This window comes from Arachis hypogaea, chromosome 4 (assembly GCF_003086295.3).
Source record: "Arachis hypogaea cultivar Tifrunner chromosome 4, arahy.Tifrunner.gnm2.J5K5, whole genome shotgun sequence".
NCBI classification, from domain to species: domain Eukaryota; kingdom Viridiplantae; phylum Streptophyta; class Magnoliopsida; order Fabales; family Fabaceae; genus Arachis; species Arachis hypogaea.
Window position 1 is genome coordinate 80,546,245 of NC_092039.1, and position 24,825 is coordinate 80,571,069.

At 31.6% G+C, this 24,825-nt stretch overlaps 1 protein-coding gene across 2 annotated transcripts; it reads right to left on the bottom strand.

Annotated features, from left to right (window-relative positions):
* Positions 1–11,831: 11,831 nt before the first annotated feature.
* Positions 11,832–15,789, bottom strand: LOC112796882 (uncharacterized). Of its 2 annotated transcripts, none has more exons than XM_025839542.3 (7): positions 15,596–15,789; positions 15,331–15,513; positions 14,549–14,615; positions 13,817–14,148; positions 13,559–13,700; positions 12,948–13,073; positions 11,832–12,481 (listed from the first exon to the last, which is right to left on the bottom strand). In XM_025839542.3, exons 1-7 carry the CDS (start codon positions 15,615–15,617, stop codon positions 12,097–12,099), a joined length of 1,257 nt encoding a protein of 418 aa, XP_025695327.1. In that variant the 5' UTR covers positions 15,618–15,789; the 3' UTR covers positions 11,832–12,096. The 2 variants fall into 2 exon arrangements, with proteins under 2 accessions (XP_025695327.1, XP_025695326.1); XM_025839541.3 differs by having other exon boundaries at positions 11,832–12,513; positions 12,908–13,073; positions 15,596–15,777.
* Between the last annotated feature and the right edge of the window lie 9,036 nt (positions 15,790–24,825).

A 24,825-nucleotide genomic window follows, 5' to 3' on the forward strand; every position in this document is an offset into this window, starting at 1 on the left:
GAATTGAATGGAAGAACAATAGTAATTGCATTAATACTCGAGGTACAGCAGAGCTCCACACCTTAATCTATGGTGTGTAGAAGCTCCACCGTTGAAAATACATAAGCATAAGGTCTAGGCATGGCCGAATGGCCAGCCTCCCAATGATCTAAGATAGCATAAAAATGGAGATAGCTACCAAAGTCTCTCTATCATGATCTAAGAACTAGATGTCCAAAGATGAAAATACAATAGTAAAAGGTCCTACTTATAGAAAACTAGTAGCCTAAGGTGTACAGAAATGACATAAAAATCCTCTTCCGGGCCCACTTGGTGTGTGCTTGGGCTGAGCAATGAAGCAAATTTCGTGCAGAGACTCTTCTTGGAGTTAAACGCCAGCTTTAGTGCCAGTTTGGGCGTTTAACTCCCATTTGGGTGCCAGTTCCAGCGTTTAACGCTGGGATTTCTTGAGGTGACTTTGAACGCCGGTTTGGGCCATCAAATCTTGGGCAAAGTATGGACTATCATATATTGCTGGAAAGCCCAGGATGTCTACTTTCCAACGCCGTTGAGAGCGCGCCAATTGGGCTTCTGTAGCTCCAGAAAATCCACTTCGAGTGCAGGGAGGTCAGAATCCAACAGCATCTGCAGTCCTTTTTGGTCTCTGAATCAGATTTTTGCTCAGGTCCCTCAATTTCAGCCAGAAAATACCTGAAATCACAGAAAAACACACAAACTCATAGTAAAATCCAGAAAAGTGAATTTTAACTAAAAGATAATAAAAATATACTAAAAACTAACTAAATCATATCAAAAACATACTAAAAACAATGCCAAAAAGTATACAAATTATCCGCTCATCACAAACGTAAGAAATGAGTGTCTTGGATTCAGACAAGCTATACAAAGAAGTAATTCAGTATTCACCTTTGTAAAACGATTGCTGAGTTCTTGAAGTTGTCTATCAACTACTTGATAGAATATCTCAACTTGAAAATCATGCAAATATGAGATCTTTTGAGCTTTGCGTCTTGATCTTTCTTGTGACACAAATATATCATCCATTTTTGGAATAGTAATATTATATTTGTCACAAAACAATGAGACTTCGTCAAGTAAAAGAAATCAACCATCATCTCTTATAGTTTGCAACCATTGCTTAGACACTTTAACCAATGCCATAGCATTTACAATGTCTTGATCATTCTTTTGTAACGCTTGAGACAATTTATTAGTAACTCCCAAGATATTTTTCATCAAGTGCAAGTTGAAAATGAATTTAAATGATTGAATAACATTCAATAAATGACATGCTTCAGCTCTTTGTTCTGAATTATTTCCATCTTCCTCAACATATTCAAGAACATTGACCACGGAAGGAAATAAAGAAATTAATCTAAGTATAGTTCCATAGTGTGAACCCCATCTAGTATCTCCACCTCTTTTCAAAGCTATTTCTTAATTCAAACCACATCCACTAGCAATTTCTCCACTTTGTAATGCTTCAATTGTCTTAGTCATTTGACTATCACGAAGTATATCTCTTCATTTACACGAAGCTCCAATAACATTGCACAAATCGGTTAACAAATTAAAAAGTAAAGCAATTTCAACTTGTTTTTTTTTGCAACCATTACAAGAGCTAACTGAAGTTGGTGAGCAAAGTAATGTACATAGAAAGCATAAGAATTTTCTTTCAATATCAAAGTTTTCAAACCATTAAATTCTCCTTGCATATTACTTGCACCATCATATCCTTGGCCACGTACTCTTGATAAACTTAAATTATATGTTTCTAATAATGACTCCAATGCTGATTTTAGAGATAAAACATTACTATTAGAAACATGAACAAGACCAAGAAAATGCTCCCTAGCTTGTCCTTCTTGATTCACATACCTTAAACGAACTGACATTTTCTCCTTAATAGAAATGTCACGGGCTTCATTAACCAAAATAGCAAACAATTCATTCCCAAGATCATTAACGATAACTTTTGTCATTTCACTTGCAGCAGCTCTTACAATATTTTTTTGAATTGAGGGAGCTCTTAGTTTAAGATTCCCACGAGCATTTTTGAAATCACGATCAATCTCTTCATTATGTTGCGCAAGAAAGTTTAGAAGTTTCAAAAAATATCCTTGATTAACAGAATCATCTGTCTCATCATTACCATGAAAGGCCAATCCTTGTCGCAAAAGAAATCTAATACAATCAATTGTGGCTGTCAAGTGAATTTGATAATTCTTTTTAACTTGCTCAGATTGTTTTTCAATAGTAGCACTGATATACCACTATTTTACAAGGTTCTGAAAACCAAACCGATTATTGAACCGGTCAAGTGACCGGTTTAACGGTTTAATGGTTCAATCTCGGTTGAACCGTGGTTGAACCGGTTTAATTAAATATTAATAAAATCTTTAAAAATTTAATTGTTTCTAAATAAAATTTAAAATAAAAATTTTTTAATTAACTTCTAAGCAACAATTCTCAAAACAAATACTCAGAATCCAAACCCACCAAACTAATTATGTAGAAACAAGTTTCTAGAGTTTCGGAAAACAAAGAAAAGAAGAGTACTTGAGAGTACTTGAAAAAAAATTAGAAACTAATTAATTGTGACTAATCAGTAACAAACAAGAAAGTGGGAGAAGCCCACATCAAAATCACATACCCATAGGTCATAAAAATTAACAACAATACATTCAGGACACAATTGATAACCAAAGAACAAGTGCAAACAAATTAAGTTCTAGGGATTCCAATTTCCACAACAGCAAGAAAGAAAAGATTTCTCATACTGACAACAGCAAGAATTCAAATATTGAACTCTGCATTAAAAAAAATAAATAGATCTCAGATCGATGGAGTAGTGGTTGAACAAGAAGAAGATAGATCTCAGATCTGGCCGCCGTGATAACGCTGGATTGGGAGAGGTAGATCTCAGATCTGGCCGCGAAGAACGGAGAGGCGAGCAGAGAGGCGATTTGGGCGGCGAGCCAGTGACAGAGACGAAGTAAACAAACTGGAGACAGAGGGATGTGGGTGGAGTAATCAACGCTGGTTGCGTCAACGAGGAGAGGAGAAGCCGAGGAGTGCTTACCGTAGAAGTGAGTCGACAAGATGAGCAGAGGCCGGAGACTGAAGAGGCGAGACGACAAGATGAGCGACGTCCGACGGTAAAGTGGGCGGTGTGAGCGACGGCGATGTTCCACGATGAGGAGAAGAGGGTGAGAAGCAGCTGTTGGTGGGGGTTGCTCTTGTCTGAGTTCTTTGATAGGGTTTAGGCTGTGTGAATTGTGAAAGTGAAGGGAGAGGGAGCCTTCTGTACTGCCCGTATGTTTTTTTTTTTAGGAGACAAAACGACGCCGTTTAACATTTTTAATTTCAAACCAAAAACTGTTAAAAAACCGGACGGTTCTCCCAGTTCACCGGTTAACCGCTGGTTCGACCGGTTTTTTATCGGTTTTTTGCTAGACGGTTTCTGACCTTACCCGGACCGGTTAAGTGATCGGTTCCCGGTTTTTCCGGTTGAACCGGCTGGTCCGGTTCGGTTTTCAGAACCATGCTATTTTATGATATATTTTGGACTAAATTGAGTGGGTTTTGTCAACTATTCTCACACTTATTCATGTAAATTGCATGCTTTTAATTTTTCTTTCTAATTTTGTGCTATGATTGAAAACGTGCTTCTTTGGCCTTAAACTTGCTAATTTTAATCCTCTCTTATTACTATTTGATGCCGTGATATGCGTGCTAAGTGTTTTCAAGTTTTACAGGGCATGAATGGCTTAGAAGATAGAAAGGAAGCATGCAAAAGTGGAAGGAAGACAAGAAATTAAGGATTTTAGAATCTAGTAGCGACGCGCACTCATGGGCGACGCGTACGTGTGACCAGTGCATCAGGCAAGCGACGCGTATGCGTGAATGACACGTACGCGTGACCAGGAATTTATTCAAGTGATGCGTATGCGTGACGAGCGTCATGTGCTGCAATTTACAGAATTCACTGGGGGCAATTTCTGGGCTACTTTTGACCCAGTTTTAGGCCCGAAAATACAGATTAGAGGCTGCAGAGTGAAGCTAGAAGGGGGAATCAATCATTCACTATTCATTCACACAATTTTAGGTTTAGATGTAGGTTTCTAGAGAGAGAGGTTCTCTCCTCTCTAGATTTTAGGGTTTTTAGTTTTATTTCTTCTTCAATTCAGATTTTCATCTTGTTTTAATTTAGTTTCTCTTCTACATTCTATTATTCTAGTATCTTAGTTTATTTTCCCTTGTTGATATCTTTATTTTCCCAATTTAATTTATGAACTCTTCATGTTAGATTCAATTTCCTTTTTAATGTAATTTGAGGTATTTCATATTTATTGCTTCTTCCTTTATTTATTATTATTGATTCCTTGCAATTGTTGGTCTTAGATATTACATTCTCTTATTACTTTCCTATGTTCTTATTTTATGCCTTCCAAGTATTTGATAAAATGCTTGGGTGGATTTTAAATTATATTTTTGTATTCTTATCTTGGATTGAGTAATTTGGAGACTCTTGAATTGTCAAAGTCTCTTGTTGGTTGGTGATTGAAAGTTGCTAGTTGGCTTGAGCTTCACTAACTCTAGTCTTTGATTAGGACTTGTGAACTTAAGTTGATTTACTCACTTGACTTTTTTTCAATTGTTAGAGGTTAACTAAGTGAGATCAATTTACAATTACCATCATAATTGACAATGATAATGAGGATAGGAATTTTGATTCTCAACCCTTGCTAGGATTTTTCTTAGTTGTTAATTTATTTTTGTGCCATTTTACTTTCTTGTTCCTTATTTCAAAACCCAAAAATATACTTTTCCATAACCAATAATAACCACACTTCCCTGCAATTCCTTGAGAGATGACCCGAGGTTTGAATACTTCGGTTAATTTTATTGAGTTTGTATTTGTGACAAACAATTTAAATATTAATTGAGGTTTAATTGTCGGTTTAGAACTATACTTGCAACGCGATATTTTTTGTGAAAATCTCTACCGACATTTTTTCTCCATCAAGCACTAATGTGTTGTTTTGGTTTCATAAGTGCTTCACATTTTCTCCAAGATTGATTATGAGTACTATCATGAATCCCAACATGAGTTTGTAGTCTATCCTTTTTTTTCCAATTTGAAAAGCCATTGGTTACACAAGCATCACCACCTTCAGTCTCAGGTTTCATAAGATAACAACAAAGACAAAAAATAGCATATTTTGATATACTATACTCTAACCAATTGCCATAATCATCAAACTAATTAGGATTAAATCTTCGAAAAGAAGAACCATAAGCAGTTTGCGGAAAATCATGAGTCCTTGGTTGATAAGGACCTTTTTGCAAATATGCACATCTAACTTTGTCTCTGTCATTCGGATAATAACTTAAAATCTTTGGTCGTTGTCTTGGATCTGCTATGAGACTCTTTACTTCGAATTCTAAAAACCTCCTCTTGTTAGAAGAAGTCGATGAATTGTTTTGGGATCCGATCTCCAATAATAAAATTCTTTTGAAATATTTCTCCATTACTAATAGAATAAAATTATAAACCTAAATTAATTCATAATTTTATACAAATTGAGAAGTTTAGTATAAAATTATAAATACAAAATTGATCAATTAATAAAATTAATAAAACCTATATTAGAACTCCATCAGAACACAATTACATCAGAACTCCATTAGAATTCCATTAGAACACAATTACATCAGAATAAATTCAATCACATCAGAACAAATTAATGAACTATATCAAATTGAATGAATTAATGAACTATATCAAATTAATGAGCTATATCAAATTAATAACAATGCAGCAAATAAGAATAAAAACTGAATGAAGCAACTAAGTGAACTAACTATATGAATTATGACCAAGAGGCTAAGAAAACCAACACAAATACCATCTAAGAGGCTAAGACCTAACCAATGCCATGTTGCACAAACTATTCCTTTATTCTGAATCTCTATTCGGCCATTTCCCACCCCAAAGCTTATTTATTCATAATATACATATGCTATAATTAATTAGTTGCAAGGTAGACTTGAGAATTATTTGGTATTTATCACCCTTGATAGGTTGATTTGGGTTTCCAATTATGTACCAAGAGGCAAGAGTCTAAGACTGAACTCCAGAAGAGGAATGCAGGTATGCAACGACAGAACCACACAAATCATGAGCAGTACCCAACGGCAGAACCAGCGGCACCTTGGAGGCCAGGACCCAGCGGCAGAACCAGCGACACCCCACACCCTGAACTGCTAAAGACAGAACCAGATCCAGACGCCAAAGGAACGGAAAGACAGAACCAGACGAGGATTAAAGGCTTGAAGTTGTGAAGAACCAGACACGGGCACGCGGCGATGCAAGGAGAAACCGATGAAACCGACGCAAGAGAAAGGCTGAACGAAACAGAGACAGAGAAACTGGAGGAGTGGATGAGTGATGGCAGATGATAGTAACTCTGGAGGGCTGGAGTCTGGAAGCAGAGGTTGGAGGCTGGAGCCTAGAGCCTGGAGCAGAGGAACAAAATTAAAAAAAGGGGAAAAGGAGAAGGGTTAGCCAGTTAGGGATTTGGAGGGTGGAAAGTGGGGTCAAAATTAATTGGATGGTGGGGGATAATTAGACAATTCACTAAGAACTACTAATTAATTTTTTCAAATTCACTGGGGCAGTTGCCCCCACTAGCTGCTGAGTAAATCTGTCCCTGCATGTGCTCTCTCTCTCTCTCTCTCTCTCTCTCTATCTCCCCCTCTCACTTGCTCTGCCGACACCGTCGAGCTCTTTCGTCACCATTGCCTTCACCGTCTGCGAGGTCGACGAAGCTGAACCCGCCGTCGCCGATCTTGCAATTGGGGTCGAATCCATTCATGGAGCACTCAAGCTTCTCGTAGGTGAATACGGGAGGGAGGAGACTGCGGTTATTGATGGTCCTTCATGTCCCCTCTGTGTCCCATTATTCTCTTTTTTATTTTGAGATTGTTGTTGTTTTGGTATTATTATTGTTATTGAATCTGATTTATGAAATCACAGTTGTTGAATATGATTTATGAGATTGTTGTTGTTATTGTTGTTAGTGGTGGTAGTGGTGATGGTGGAATGAGAGGTGGAGTGGGATTGGGAGTGAAAGATAGATTTGGAATATGAAATTTTGAATCAGGGTATTTTAAGAATAAAATGTTATTAAAATTTCAGTCTCCGTTTCTAAAAATTTTAGTTTCTTGTGTCCCCACTTTCTAGAGGTACGAAAGGGATTGAAATTTTAGAGACAGAGACTAACATTTCAGTTTCTGACTACCAAAAATAATATTGAGTTTCAGTCTCCTAGTCTCAATCGAGTACCTCAAAACAAGCTACCTATATGTACATGATATTTACAAAATCAATTATAGTGATAATAATAATAATGCATTGATTAATATATTATGTTCATAAATCTTTTGTTAATTATTGAAATCTTAAGTGTATATGATGAAGTCTAATTTTATGTGAATTATTGTACGTATTTTTAGGAATTTTATGCATTTTTTTTTTACTTTTTGTACATAAATGACTAGATTTGTTCTTGATTTCAATTGCGATTAAGGACAAATTAATATGATTCTTGACCATAAATTAAATAAGTTTAAACCTTTAATCATTCACGTAGTATCTTGATATGTTTGTTAGTGTTTCAGGTCAATTTAGATTTTTAAGTGTAAACATAAAATATGGCCAAAAGAGGAAAGAATAACAAAACAAGAAGTTTAGCATAATAAATCTTGGCCATGCAAAATCTCACCCAGGCGAAATCTCGCTCAAGCGAGAATTGTCACCAAAGCGAAATGTCGCTCAAGCGAGTTTTTTCGCCTAGTCAACAGTGTTACCATGTGTCTAGATTAATGAGCATATGGGCTCACGATTCGGGTCCTAAAAGGGCCCTAAATATCATATTTTTGAAGTATTTCAAGGAAAAGCACATGGGAGAACATCAAGTAGTTTTTAGGTTTTAGTTTTGAGTATGTTTTAGTGAATTCTAGAGAGAGAATCTCTAATTTCTCTCTAGAATTCTTAAAGTTTCTATTTTAATTCTCTGTTGTTTTAGTTTTTAATATTTTAGTTTTATTTATTTTTTCTTGTTTTACTATCTTAGTTTGATATAATTCTCTTGTTAGTTTTTTTTATTTCTATCATTTTAGTTTATGAAGCTTTGTTGAATTTTCAAATTTTTTAATGAATTTTATGTTTTATGTTTTATTGTTGCTTATTGGATATGTTATTATTGCTTTCTTGAATTATTAGTCGTAAATTTTACTAATTCTTTCAATTTATGAAATTTTAAGTTTATTCACTCTAGATGTTTGATAAAATGCTTGACTTAGTTATAGAGTAAATTTTCATTCTTGATTTCTATTGGAAACTTGGGTGATCTTGAGTTATTGATGTCTAAGTTGATTGATAATTTAGATGTATTAATTAATCTTGTTTTCACTAATACTAATATTTTATTAATTTAATTAGTAAGTTGATTAGGACTTGTAGATTAAGATTAATTTAGTCTAATTAACTTTTCTCAATTTATAAAGGTTGACGAATTGGATTTATGCTATTTGTAATTATCATGTTGTAGTTAGTGATAAATATAATGATCCTTAACCCCCAATCCTTACCAAGACCTTTTATAGTTTGAATTTTCTTTCAATTTTTAGTTAATTGCCTTAATTGTTCTTAATTTAATTTCTCTTGAAATTTAAATATTGTATTGCTTTTCTAATTTCTTACAATTAAATTTTCGTCAATTTCGATTAATTTCCCGATCTTTCTAGCCGATGATAATGCACTCGATTGTGATTTCAAGAGAAAATGACTCGGAATTAAACTCACAGTTATTATTTCAGAATTTGTGACATTTTTAACTAAACTTTGAGAGTATTGAATTCCAGTTTAGAACTATCTACAACGAACTTGAGCTTTATAACTTGTGAATTTTAAACCGGTCTCTAACGCTCGTTAGTATAATTGGGCAAAAAGGTTCTTCTTCTTCGTCGTCGTTACCTCTACCACCACCTCCTCCTCCTCTTTCTCCTTCTCCTCCTCCTCATTCTTTTCTCATTCAATTTCTTCTTTTCTTTCTTTTTTCTCCTCCTTCTTTATTATCATCATCGCATCATCATCATCATCATCATCATCATCTTCTTAGTTAAATATAACGCAATTAATCTAACGATTCATTTAGTTGTAAATGACTTGGTTAAGAAATTTCGATGTCAAAATTAAGAAATTATTTGTCACGGTTAAAATATTTTGGTACTATTTTTATGATAAATTCTGCACAATTTAAAATTTCTCTTCTTTTTCTTAACAGGAACCTATGTCACAGTTAAAAAATTTGGTGTCAAAATTAAAAAATTTCTTATGTCACAGTTAAAAAATTTCGGTGCTATTTTTTGGTAAATTATGCATAATTCAAAATTCTTCTTCTTTTTAATACCACACAATCAATATAGTAATAACAAAACACATTATTTAGTTAGAAATGACACAAATTTTTTTTTAAAGAATCACAAGTCCAAAACCTTAACTCACTAAACCAGCAAAATACATTTAAATATGTTTTAGAACAAAATATATATCTCATATTTAAAACAAAATATACATCAATTTGTTGTAAATGACACAAAAATGGTTAAATTTTTATATATGAATTCAATACCACCCAACTTGTTCAATGATAAGAAAAGTACATCATTTAGTTGGAAATGACACGGTTAAAAAATTTCCGTGTCATGTTTAAGAAATTTTGGTGTCAAACTTAAGAAATTTTCTGGTTGGGTAAAGAATTTTGATGCTTTTTTTTGATAAATTCTGTAAATTCAAAACTCTCTCCTTCTGGAAATGGATCCTCTCAAATTTTTTTTAATAACTGAGGGAGTAAAGTGTGATCTCTCACGGTTAATTTTATAAGTGAGACCAAGAAAAAATATGAGAACGAGCATTAAAGGATTAGAGATCATACTTTACTCCGTCTAGGGGTGTTCATGGGTTGGGTGAAACCAGGTTTGATGTGACCCATACCCGACTCGAAATATATACCGGGCCTATTTGTTAGACCCGAACCCGGCTCTAGAACTGATGAAACCTACACACTTTCGAGCCACGATTATACGGGGTAAAAACCGAGCCGTTAACATTACCTTCTTGGAAGCTAGCATGTGAAAATATCTAAATTTCCAAGACTCCAACCATTACATGGTAAAATTTACTTAGAAAAATATAACAAGAACCAACCATTTTCTAAAATTAAAGCATAACCACAATCAATACTAATATTGTCTAATAACAACAAATATTTAAATCAGTACAAATAATACAATATTATGCATTAGTCTAGTTAGTCTTATGTATTTTAAACATAAAACATTAACTTATAGTTTCATAATGACTAATAACACAAAATATTAAGGTTTACATTACTTAAATTCCACATAAGAATAGCCATCATCCATCACTAATAACACAAAATATTAATTGTGTATGATGACCGGATCACCGGGCCGAGTTCGGGTGACCCGAGTTATGGCCCGAGCTCGACCCGAAATAATGACGGGGTCTATTTTTTAGACTCTTATCCGCCCCTAAACCCGGTAAAATCATACCAAATTAGCCTCTAAAATGTTCGGGGTCGGGCCGGATCTTCGCGCCGGGCCGGGCCATGCACACCCCTAACTCAGTCAATTCTTTTTAACAATTGAGAAAATCCATCATCATCATCATCATTGTTCTTCTTCTTTGAGAAACTTCTGTGTCACCATTAAAAAGTTTCAGTACTATTTTTTTATAAATTCTACATAACTACATTGAGAAACTTCTATATCACGGTTAAAAAACTTTGGTATTATTGTCTAATAAATTATGCATAACTCAAAACTTCTATTATATTATTATTATTATTATTATTTCACATTCTCATAATTTTTGTTTCACCCTCTTAATAAGAATTTATGTCATAGTTAAGAAATTTCGATTTAAAAACTGAGAGACTTCTGTGTCATGATTAAAAAGTTTCAGTGTTATTTTTGATAAATTTTGCATAATTCAAAACTTATCCTTCTTTCTTTTTTTTTTTTCTTGTTCATCTTCAACTTCTTGTTTCACCTTCTCATAACTATCTTGTTTACTCTCTTAATAAGAATAAAATAAATAAATAAATAAAAAACATATAATGATAAAAAAATTACCAGAAAAAAGAGAAAAAAAAAGAAAAAAATACAATAATAATATTAGCAATAAAAGAATGACAATAAGACTAAAACACACGAAGAAAAAAAAAATACAAAAAAAATATTTATATTAAAGAGCACGAAATACGTTTGCATTAGTAGAGAATTGAAATGTGAGATATGCCCTTAGTTTTTGTTAAGTTTAAATCAAGTTGATTGGACTTGGTTACCTTTGATATATAACAAGACAAGACTGATAATTTGGGTGGAAGGGGAATGCTAGAAATAAAATTAAAATAAATTTCAAATACATGTTAAAATACAAGAAATATGATCCGTAAGTTTTGACTAAGTTGCATATCATATATAGGATTTAAACATTGTCATTAATTAAAATAAATAAATATAACTATTTCATGTATTAATTAATAATTAAAAATCTTAACAATGTTAGAGGGCATTGCATGGGGTGCTATAACTGCGAACATATTATTGAACCAATAAAAGTTTAGATATTTAACAAACACATCATAATTTTTTAACACGCACTTATAAAATGAATATTTAACAACTTACGCATACCTCGTAAGAGTTTAAAACTAGTAATATATTCACAAGGTATATTGCCCCAATTGAATCCAGCCTTTATTTTCACAGGTGTAATCCCATATTTCTGCCATATAATGTTTCATAAGCAAAACCTCAATTCTAGAAACGAACAACTCTCGGAAACCTGTGCAGTATTTTTGGTCACCATTTTTGTCTTTTGACCTTCTAATATCATGCAAGACTATTCATATACCTTACCAGTGATATGTTTCTAATGTTTAAACCAAACAAACATGTGTACATGGAAACATGTACAGCCGTCAAGTGCGGGGCGGAACATTACACCTTCAACCACTCCAAGCAAGGACACAACCCCCAACAGAATCTGGCTGGGTAATAATCCTTCAAGTACACCTCCCTGCTATTTCCTACTATATAGAAACTGAAGGATTGCCGCCGACTAGTCATGGTGACGCGAGTAACTGGCACAACTGAGATTGTATGTCTCTCGCATATGATCCTCGCGGTTGCAGGTACGGAAGCTCTATCTGCAATGACTTCAGAAGAGAACTTGTTGAGAAAATAAGAATCAGCAAAATAAGCTGGAGTGCACTGGTGAGCTTGGGTGTTGCACAACTGAACTCCTTTGGCTCTATGGAAAACCTCATCTGGTACTGATGCTGCTCCACTAGTTGCATTTACTTTCCGAGTTGAAAGCGTCTTCCTGCGCAGCACGCACAGCTCACAAAAGGGAATCTATGTTAAGCATAAGAAATGAAAATGAAGAAACTTGTTGAAAGATGTCTACGACAATTCTAATGACTTGTTAGGATAATTAAGTTAAGAATGATTCATCTAATCTTACAACTATCCTAATGACGTGTATCAACTCTTCCTAGGAGGGGATTGAGCAGCAATGCTCAAACACCATGCCATGACATATAGTATCTCTATCATGAATCCGCAAAGATCTTCTACCCTATTAAGCGCTCCAATTTTCTACATAGAAAAATCAGTAGTAGGAAATTCCTTGCAAAAATTATAGCACCTATTAAGAAACTCCAAATATTGTAATATGAATAGCTATTCATGTTTGAAAAAATTATTCCAAGGGCGATAATTATGATCAGAAACTAGCAGATTAACATACCATCTTGCAATGGTTATCAGAAACTAGCAGATTAACATACCATCTTACAATGGCAACATTGCGTGATAGTAGAGAACCACTTCCATTACACGTTTTACACTTAATTAGTCCCTGCGATCCACAAGTTGGACAAGGAATCTTTCCGGAACCGTTACATCTCACGCATCTGCAAGAAAATTTAACATGATAAAGTAAATAAAGGAAATAACTTCCATCTTGACAGGAAGCAATTGTTGGGATAATGTTAGTCAGAAATCAAGGGAGCTAGTGAGATAAAGGAAAAATAGATTTGTTAAGCATGGTCAATGATTTGTAACTGATTAAACAATAGAAGAACTCTCACTCTTCCTCAAATTATTGTAATGCTTCTAGGGTTATTGGCACTTTGCTAATGATCCTACAACAACAATACAACTACTTTCTCTTTCTGATTCCAGTTCAAACAACAATGCATCATAAACATTTCATTTGACTTGAATTCAACATATAAATTTCCAGTTTTCTGCATTATCTTCTAAGAATTATAGAGCAGTGTATCAAACTATCAATGCTATGAAGAACAAAAACGTTTGACAATGTGATTTCTAAAGGACCCTAAGCCAGCCGCAGCATAGCTTGCTTAATCTACACATGAACAAAAAAACTACTCACAGTGTGTCAGAACCATCTTTATGAGCAATCAAACCCCTCCCATAACAAGTCGAACACTGAGTCAACTGATTTTCTTTATTATGTCCAGGTTCTTGGCTTGCATTACATGTAGTACAGACTGTACCTCTGCGTCCTGCACAAACTGTAAATAATTTACAGGGTATGTCAGAATAGGCAAAAACTAAAAAGAATGGTAAGGGAAATAGCATAATATACAAACAAATTTGAATCGTGAAACTGGGGAAATCCGGGATTTACCTGGGCACTTGTCAATAGTTTCAGAATGAGGAATCTTTTCCCTCACTTCTTTGGAGGGTACAAATAGAACAGGGAACTGAGACCTTAGGTCCAATTCCCAAATGCCAAGTTCAGTCCCCTTATCTTTTCCATCAATATTTCCACCAAGGTATGGCTCTGTCTCCTTTATAACCTCTCTTTCCTCGACAAACGTATCCAGAGTTCCAACATACACATTACAGTCTTCCACTGCATGAATCTTCCACGTTCGAGCAGGATGGCTGCCCCAACAGCACCGATGACCAACATGATCAATTAGCAACTCGCGTATCTCCACTTCATCCAAGCATTCCCTTAAAATGTCACACCCAATCCGCAATGTCATTTACCAATATAGTGCTTGAAGATTTAACTCAAACGAATATTGTAACAGTATTTTATCTTTCTTCTTTTTGTATTTTGAATATCAAAAAGCATATATTAGAAGTTAACAAACAGGACCAAAAAGCCTCTTCCATGACACATGAAATACTGACAATCTAACTTCTGCTGCAATAAAGATTGTTGTACAAAATCCAATTTGAAAAAAAAAATAATTTGATGCATAATATATAACCAAAAATCCATAATTACAAACTCTTCTATTGGAACAAATCAGCCCAGAGAACCTCAGAGCATTATGTGCAGTCTAATTTCGAATTTCAATATAAGTTATGTGAAATTCAACCTTCTACTTATATTGCAGGATTATACCTCTGATATCCAGTCCTAGGTGCACCATAATCTCCTCCGTATCCACCTTGATAAACAAGAGCTTGCCCTGCAACAAGAAAAGGCCTTTTAACATCCAATCCACCTGTACATATAGGTGAAAAATTTTGTGCAATAAAAAACAAGAAAACCTAACAAACTCAATTCCTAAAATATAACATATTGCTAAATGAAAAATACACAACATCGCCTGAGTCAACTAACTAATGCCCAAATTATTGTACAATTTTTTTGATTGAATTGGTTTGGCTGCCCTAGCTTAAGGCTTCAAGACTTTAGAGAGCGATAAACAGTCTCATACTTCACCAAGGGAGCTTTCTTAACAACCATGCTAGGTGTACACCAAAATTCAGCCATCAAATCAGCTATTCGTATAAAATGCATATTATAACACAAAAACATACATTAGAAATGAGTTAAAAAGCACATATATTTATACACAAATACATATCGATTGATTTAGTGGATGATTTTTGCTGTGTACACAGCATTTTCTTTCCGAATTCTAGGTTTCAAATCCCGACTTCGCTTGTAAAGTTTAACTAATAGTCTAATACTCAATCGTCATTCATCAATCCACCTCCACTCATCTAACTGATACCATTGGATCAATTTATTGTGCAATGATCACTCTACCATTGTCTTAGCAACCTAAAAGATTCCTCGCTACCATATGAATCAATAATTTAACGCATGATTGAAGGAAACGAAACAAAAATGGTTACAATTTCGCAAACAAGGATCACTGATCACAGTTCACACACCTGCAGGGTGAGGGTCTGGTGTGCTAACCAAGGCTCCGTGAAGAGAAGGTGGATAGTGACTTGAAGGAGCAGAAGCGGCAGATCTTATCTCATCCACACTCACCTCAGTCCCAGCCACTGATGAAGCAGTCGGTATACCGCTTCGACCCACATGCTGATACGAGCTCCAATTCCCACTCTCTCCTAATTCCAAAATTATTCAAAATTCACAATGAGCGTTGAAGGTTAATATCGCCGGCAAGAATTGGAAAATTGAAAATTGTACCTGATAGCAGTGGTTGCTCCATGTTGGAATGAACTATAGCTCAGACCTCAGAGGGATGAGGGAGAGGTTTATGGATTTCAATACGCACGATGGTGACTTATATTTTGGGTGTTAACTTTGTCATTAAGGAATTGGAAATTGGAAATGTAGATATAGATGGCCGAAAATGCGAGCAAGTCAATCGGCAATATGACAAATGATATTATTATAAGGAAAAAAAAGTTTAGTTTCAGCAGTCAAAATTTTTTATATTTTACTTTATTTATATCATTTAATAATAATTTTATTTTTTACTTTATTCTTTTATCATTTTATTTATTACCATTCTTATTAAATTTACTTATTAATAATATTAATTATAAAATTATATTTTTTTATTAGATATTATTATAATCAATACTTAATATTTATTTTTATAATTTGATTTTTTTTATATAAATATACAATAAAAATTAATAATAATTATATTTAAGAATGATAATTATAATATCAATTACATTAAATAATTGTAATTGACTTTAATTTTTATTTCTTTTAATTTATTTATTACCATTTCAAAAATTAGAAAACGTGAAAAAACCTTGTTTAATACTTTTATCATTGTTACAAGGATCATGAATTATAAATCGTATAGGTTAGAAATTAACAAACACAATTCTAGTTCAATTACAAGCATAATTGGGATAGGCTAAAGAAATTTACAAAAAATCGCTTTTATTATTACAAATAGTATGACATTTGAAATTGATCTTAACACAGTAATTATGTCAGAAGGAATTGAAGAATAATTTGAACAACAGACGAACTCATTCAATAAAATTATTGTCAGTCAACCAATTTTCAAAAATATAACCACATTAAGTTTGATGAGATATGATAATAAACTGATATAATTTTTTTTGTATTTTTATGTGCATTTATAATTATACTGTACTAACTAAGTTCATACACATAACATTCATAAGTTCATATACATAACATCTATAATTACATACAACTAACATCTAAAAATTAAATTCATGTTTATTAGACATTACATCCATACACATATCATTTTTTAGTTATTGCATAAGTAACTATCAAGTTATTACAAATGTTTAAATTTTATCATAATTGAATTTAAAAAATGTCAAATTCTTAAATTAATTTATTTAATTGATAAATTTACTCATAACATCCATAAATTTATACATATAACATCCATAATTTCATATTAATAACATCCATACTTTTGTGCACATAATATTCATAATTTCATACTTATAATGTCTATAATTAATAAATTTTTATAATTAATATTACCAAATTTTAAACTATGCGTCTTATTGTATTCTTCAAATTATCTCATGTGCACTAATAAGTCATAATTTTAATTATTAATATTTTTTATTTAATATTTATATGTATGTTAATTTATTGATTTTAATATAACAAGTTAATAATTATTTTTAGAAAATTTATTTTTTAATTTTTGTTTATATTTTATTTTTTATTTTTTATTTTCTAATAGTCTATATGTAAATTATGAGTTGTATAGTAAAAATTGTTAAAATTTTTTAATTTAACCTTCATACTTTCTGCAAAGAAATTGTATTTTAATGAATAATAATGTGATTGAGAGATGTTAGGAATTTGATGTGAGAGAAACTGAAACTAATTTTAGAAAAAATATTAATAATTCTAACCACGCAAAATAAATATGAATGATAAAGAGAGCTAATGATAAAGAAGTGTATATCATTTATTTATTAAAAGAATGAGAATTTTCTTTTATAACATTTTTATATTATAATTACTCTTTTGTCTACCTAACACTACCCTATTATAAGATGTTCATATTTGGCCGTCACTGTAATGTGGAAGGTTAGTTTGAGTTTGGGTGGTCCACGCTGTTAAGACTTACACAGTACATACTAGCCTATGATATAGTTTATCCAAAAATAAAATTTATTTTTTAGTTAATTAAGAATTTAATTTTAATTAACTAAATTAATTTTATATAATAAAATTAGTTATTAGTTAGTTATAAAATTTAAAAATCAATTTTTAATTAATTATAAAAATAAAAATCAACTTTAAAAAAATAATTGATATTTAAATAGAAAAACTTATTTTAAAAAAATAAAACCGATCTTTGCATAAAAATCAGTTTTTGGACAAAAAAAATCAATTTTCTAAAAGAATTCATTTTTTTAATGAATTTTTAGTCTAACAATTTGAAATTAAAATTTTTAAAATTTAGTTTTAATTTTGGTTAATCGATTAAAAATCGATTTTTTAAAATTTAATTTTAATTAACCAATTTTAAAAAATATAGATATCATTTTTAAAATTATTTTGTTAAATTAATTAACCAAAATATAATTATAATTTTTTAACCGATTAATTACATTTTAGTTTTTTAATATACACTCCTAATATATTCGGCATATTCTCTCATTCTGCTTTGGTTATATTAATGTTGTTTTGAATCTACATCTAAACAAATTTAGTGAATTTTAAATTTGACGCTTCAGTTTTTAATAAACTTTTATTATTTTTAAAATTTTCAAAAATTATTCATCTAAAATATATTAGTTCTTATATTATTTTTAATAAATTTTTTAATTTATATATTGACTAAAACAATATCATTTGAAACCATTTCATGTCCAAAAGACTCAAAATATTATTTGGATCTTTATTAGACACTAAATAAAAATGGGGTTGTTTCATAGTAGTCCAATGTAATAAAAGAGCAGCAATTCATCGAATCGAATGATCATTAAAAAGGAATCGAGAGATCACTATAGTGTCTAAAGTTCAATTTAAAATACTTCAGTAGTATAATTAAAATCTTAAGAACTAAATTAATAAAAATAATAAATCTGAAAAATTACTATAAGAGTTAATTAATTTTTTTCTGTACTCAAAGTATATATTAAGTGTATTCTATATTTTATTTGACAAAAGGAAGAAATTACAAAAAAAAAAGGAAAAACAATCATTTGTATCCATAAATTTTATAAATGTTGACAAAAGTACCCATTAAAAAAGGAAACTAATGTTGTATCCATCAAAGATGGATTCCGTACGACAAAAGTATCCAAATTCTAAATTTATATTGACTTTTTAATAAAATTTCAGAATTACCCCCATCCTTTATCTTCAACCCTTCCTCTCTTCTTTTTCGAATCTCAAACACCTCCAATGCCATTACCTTAACCACCTTCTATTCTCTACTACTCTACTAACCACCACTGCTGCCATATTTTCACGCTGACGATGACAAAGACAACAACAAGACAACCAGGCAATCCATCCGTTCCCACGCAACGCTAGATGAAGAAGTTCCGGAAGTGAGACTGAACCGAGATCCAGCGCAAGGTCCTATGGTGCGATTCAACTCCTCCTAGGTCCACTTCAAGCTCATGGACTCCATGGAAAAAGGTACTATATATATTTACAACAGTATAAATTACAAATTTATTATATAATTAACGAAGTTGAACTTTCTCACTCTCCCAAATCACCACCATATCATGTGCAAGATTCCTGTGTTACTCACATGCGACTGATGCGTGAGCATCTTTTCTATCTTTTCCTAGTGAATTTGCATCTAATTTATTGAGTTTAATTAAGAATTAATTATATTTTAGCCACTATGGATGCTATTTTAAGTTTTGTGCAATTTTATTTATTTTAGATAGCATTCGGATAGATTTGATGAAGTTTCTGCAGAGAAAGAGAAGAAACCAAAAAGATGACCAGCGAAGACCGACGCGGACGCATGGCTCACGCGACCGCGCGGAATGGAGGAAATCGCAATGACGCGATCGCGTGCCTGACGCGAACGCGTGGACTGGAATCTGCACAAATGACGTGAACGCGTGGACGATGCGGACGCGTCATATGAGCGATCTGCAGAATTAACAGAAAACACTGGGGACAATTTCTGGGCTGTTTTAACTCAGTTTTCAGCCCAAAAAACACATATTAGAAGCTGCAAAATGGACAAATCAAGTGGTCTCCACCCATCAACTGAAGACTTGTTAATTAATTTGAATTTAAATTCAAATCTTATTTTTAGGAAAAGATATTATTTTTAATTTTAGATAATTAGATTTTAAATTTATTAGGATTAGTTATAAAAAGGAATCTAATGCCATCAGATTGGAACCGGGTACATATTGTTACCAGAACCCTTATTTTTCTTCTCTGAACCATGAGCAACTAATCCTCCATTGTTAAGGTTAGAAGCTCTGACTATTTGTATGGATTTATTCGTTTGATCTTTCTAATTTAATCCATGTTTAGATTTATATTTCAATAATTGTTTTCGCTCTTTATTTTATGAATATGGGTGGAACGGAAGTATGACCCATGTTCTAATTGAGTTATTGTAAAACTTGGAAAAGCTCTTTACTTGAACAACAGCTTGAAAACATATTATACTAAATTTTTAATTGTTTGTATTTAATGGGATACATGACATATAATCCCTTTATCTATGGATAATTAGGATTCTTTTGGCATATAAACTAGAAATTGATCATCACCCTCTAATTAGAATTAATTGACCAAGAAATTGGTAGTTAATGAATTTTGGAGGAGACTAGGAAGGTCTAAGGAATTAGGGTCTAGTCACATATAGTTTGCCATGAAATTATATCTTGATTAAATTAGTTAGTAATAAAAGTTAATCCGGAAAATAGATAACTCTGAAACCTTAACTGTTTTCTCAATAATATATTCCCAACTTATTTATCTGTCTGTCTTTAATATTTCAAATTTACTGTTTAATGCTCTTTGAATACCAAACTACTCCTTTCTGCTTGTCTAACTAATCCTATCAAACACTATTGTTGTTTAATCCATCAATCCTTATGGGATCGACCCTTACTCACGTAAGGTATTATTTGGTACGATCCGGTGCACTTGTCGGTTAGTTTGTGGGTTGTAAAATACTGTACCAGCCTCCCCACCAAAGCGATCTTGCCAAAGTTTCAATTTTTAGCATCCAAAGGTGCTTCTCCTTTTGACATTGTAAGTGATGGAGGAAGGGTGGTGATGGTAATGGCGGTAATAGAGTGTTGACAGGATTTGAGATTGGAAAAGTGATGATGAGAAGTAAAATTAAAAGTTAGAGTGAAATTGTTGTTGTTTATGGTTGTGACAGTGGAGAAGGAGAAAGATGAGGCTGACGGTTGGTGACGGTGGCGGTGATAATGGTGTTGGTGAAGGAGGTGGTAAAATTGATGAAAAGAATAAAAAGATGGTTGAAATTTGCTGAAAGGGGTATTGAGATTAGGGTTAGGAAAATGGTAATTTAGGGTTTTTGGGTATTGAGATTAGGGTTTTTAGGCAATGGAGATGTTTAAGATTTGGGAAAGAAGAGAGGAGGGGTTGAAGATAATGGTGGGGTAATTCTGGAATTTTATTAAAAAGTCAACATAAATTTAGGATTCGGGTACTTTTATCGTACGTAATTCATCTTTGATGGATACAACATTAGTTTCCATCTTTAATGGGTACTTTTGTCAGCGTTTATAAAATTTATGGGTACAAATGTTTGTTTTTCCAAAAAAAATAAGAGCAAACAGCAAGTATGATAAATTTTTAATTTCTATTTAAGAGAACGAAAAATAAAAGAAAGGAGATAAAATTCATGAGATTTTTTTTATGAAGAATATAATTGAGTTTAGGGTAAAGTTTTTTATTAGATTTATAAAGAATATGTATGTATATTGTATATAATATTTTTTCTTATGAATTTTTTTTTACTAAATCAAATAATATGACTATTCACTTAAATTTTACACTTCATCGTAACATCAATTAATCATCAATTATGCTATGTTATTGATATATTTTGTAAAAAAATATTATATTATTATAAAATCTTTTTATTAAAGATTTAATTATTTTACGATAACAAAATTTATTATTTAGTAACTAATAATATATAATACATAATACATAAGTATATACAAATATGTAATAATTAATAATAAGAGTAAATTTTTAGTTTACATAGAATATTTTTGAATAAATTTTTTATATTTTATTTAAAAAAATTGAATAAAAAAAGATAAAATAGATAATATATGACCGATGCTAAATTTGTTATACGTGTCTTTTTTCAATTTTAATCTTATATTTGTGTCTAAAACAATTAATATTTTATCTTGATAATTCTTATTAATAATATGTACCGTGAGATATAGGACATTTTTTAAGATGATTAATCATGCTAGATAGAAAAGTAGCTTGTACATCTTCAATATAGATAAAACTTATATGAATAACTTAAAACTAACAAAGAATAAAGAACCAGTTAACACTAGTAATTTAGTTAGTGCTGCTATCACATATATTATAGATAATGGATCTTAAGATTACAAGTTAGGACATATCCGAAGGATTATCATGTGTTCATAACACGCAGCGGAAAAAAAGAAAGTAATTCTTAAAGATTTATTTTATGCTTAAACTTTATTCCAATAATAAATATATAGTAGATCAGATCTAAATACCTGTGTACGCTAGTAAAAATCACTTTCTCCTTCGATGGTACGAAGGTGCTATACGTATCCACACCGAGACCAACATTTGCTGTCAACTCCTTGACCAATGGACATCTGATCTAAAATTGAGAAACCTCTTGCAACTCTTTGCACGCCATAAAATTCTTCTCCAAGAATTAGGCTCACATACATTTATGTGCGTAGAGGTAAAGGAATAAAACTCTTGTTATTCTCTCTCTTAAATACCTCTACTCTTGGTATACTATTATATACCTCTACTCTTGGTATACATGTATATAGTATGAGATTTGTTACTGATTTTAAATTTGATTCTCAATTCAAATTTAAATCATATCTTGAAATTCCAAATCTGAATCCTTCAAATTTTATGAATCATATCATAACTCAATTTGAAAATGAAATCAGTTAGGATCTCATCCAAATTTAGAAATAGAATAACTAATTATTCTCAAATCTCATTTAATATTCTCAATTATCATACTATTATTATATTTTTGGTGCTAGCAAAAAATATAATAATATTCTATCTGAATTAATATAATTATTAATTTGATCAAATCAAAATAATAATTAAATAATTCTATAGCAAAGATTAGAACACTCGTTAGTGTGCGACCCCATAGGTTCAATACTAAGAGGGTAGTAAATTAGTCATACTAAATTTACTAATCAAGGTTGGCGTCTAGCAACACTCCTCAACAACCTGATAGTATGAAGTAATATATTTTTATTAAGAACCTCATAAGAACAAAGTATAATTCCTTCTATCTTTCCAGCTCTTGGTTAACCTTTAGAGTATAGTTTAATTGTCAAACTCTAACTTTTTACCATTATTATAATGAACTGTGAATGACCTAAGAAACTCATATCTTCATTCATTCAATCTCCTTGGCCAAGGTTTTATTCATTTCATTCATTATAATCATAGAGTTCAAACTCTTTACCGATAGTTGACGGATTTCTTATTGACTGATCATTAATTTTACAAGTATTTAAATCATACCCAATATCCATTCAACTAGCACCCTAAGGTATTAGGTGTCCGGAATCAAAGTATAATAAATACATTGTTAATTACTATGACAGTCGTAGGTCAAAGAAACTCTATTACTATGTTCATCTTGAGAATATCCTATTGACAAATATGCAGTAATTGTAACCATTAGGAATTCTCAAAGTGAGTCAGTTCAATGGTCATATCCCTATATGCACCATATATATATATATATATATATATATATATATATATATATATATATATATATATATATATATATATATAATTTAATAAATGAGATCTATTAAACTTCATCCAATGAAGACCATTATATATATATTGATCTTTTTGGATTATTAATGTCCTTTTTAATAATCCTATGACAAGAACAATTTAGATTAAATTATAAAAGATTTATCTCTCAATATTGTGATCACTATCATAATGATAAATCTCTAAATTTAATCAATGACCTTATTATATTAACATTTTAATATAATAACAATAACAAATTATTTAACACATGACTGATTGGATTGTGGTCATACTACTTATTCCCAACAATCTCCCACTTGCACGAGAGTCAATCATGATAGATTGGATCTTGGGCATACTATTATCACAATAATCTCCCACTTGCACTAGAGTCAATCAATCATGTGTATAATTTTTCAATGCACATTTGTGTTTATCAAAACTCTTGACCTTAAACACCTTAACTTTTGAGCACATGTGCTTGACCTTTTGCAAGATATGCTTGGTGCATAATAAATATCACGTTTTCTCGAAATATGAAATCTTCCGCTACAATAGTGCATAATTTTATTTTAAGAACAATCCTTATTGAACATGATTATTAAAAAAAATATAAGTAAGAATTAGATCTATCTGTATAGAATTGTATAGGCTATTTTTTCGAAAAGTTAGTTTGACGATCAAACGTTTTCATACTTTGAGAAAGTATATCCTCTATTGAGTGGTAGACAATTCTAATAAAAGTAATTGTACTCCTACTCTTTCTTTAAGATGGAATCCATTTTCTAAAAAAAGAGTTTAACCTCTTATCACAAAGAAGAGTGATATAAAATAATCTCATTATTTTTTAGGATAACCAATAAATCTCATTTATCGGATCTAATATCAATTCTATTGTTGTGCAATCTCTTAACACATATAAGAGATCTCCAAACTCTAATGCTCGAGTTTCAGCTTATGCCTTTTTCATATCTCATATGGGTAAAAAAACTGATTTAGTGAGAAATATGTTAATTTAGCAACATTTTTAAAATGTAGTCCAAATATTTAACAAACAATGATACTCAACTAAATCAAATTTCATGTTTCTTTAAACATGATGGAGTACATAGAGTACTAGTATTTGTGCATAGAGAGAATCTCATTCTCTATTTAATAGAATATCAATTAGATAATTAGAGATTTTACTTTAAGCTCATTGATGAGCGGATAATTTATACGCTTTTTGGCATTATTTTTAGGTAGTTTTTAGTAGGATATAGTTACTTTTAGGGATGTTTTCATTGGTTTTTATGCTAAATTCACATTTCTAGACTTTACTATGAGTTTGTGAGTTTTTCTGTGATTTCAGGTATTTTCTGGCTGAAATTGGGGGACCTGAACAAAACTCTGATAAGAAGGCTGACAAAGGACTGCTGATGCTGTTGGATTCTGACCTCCCTGCACTCGAA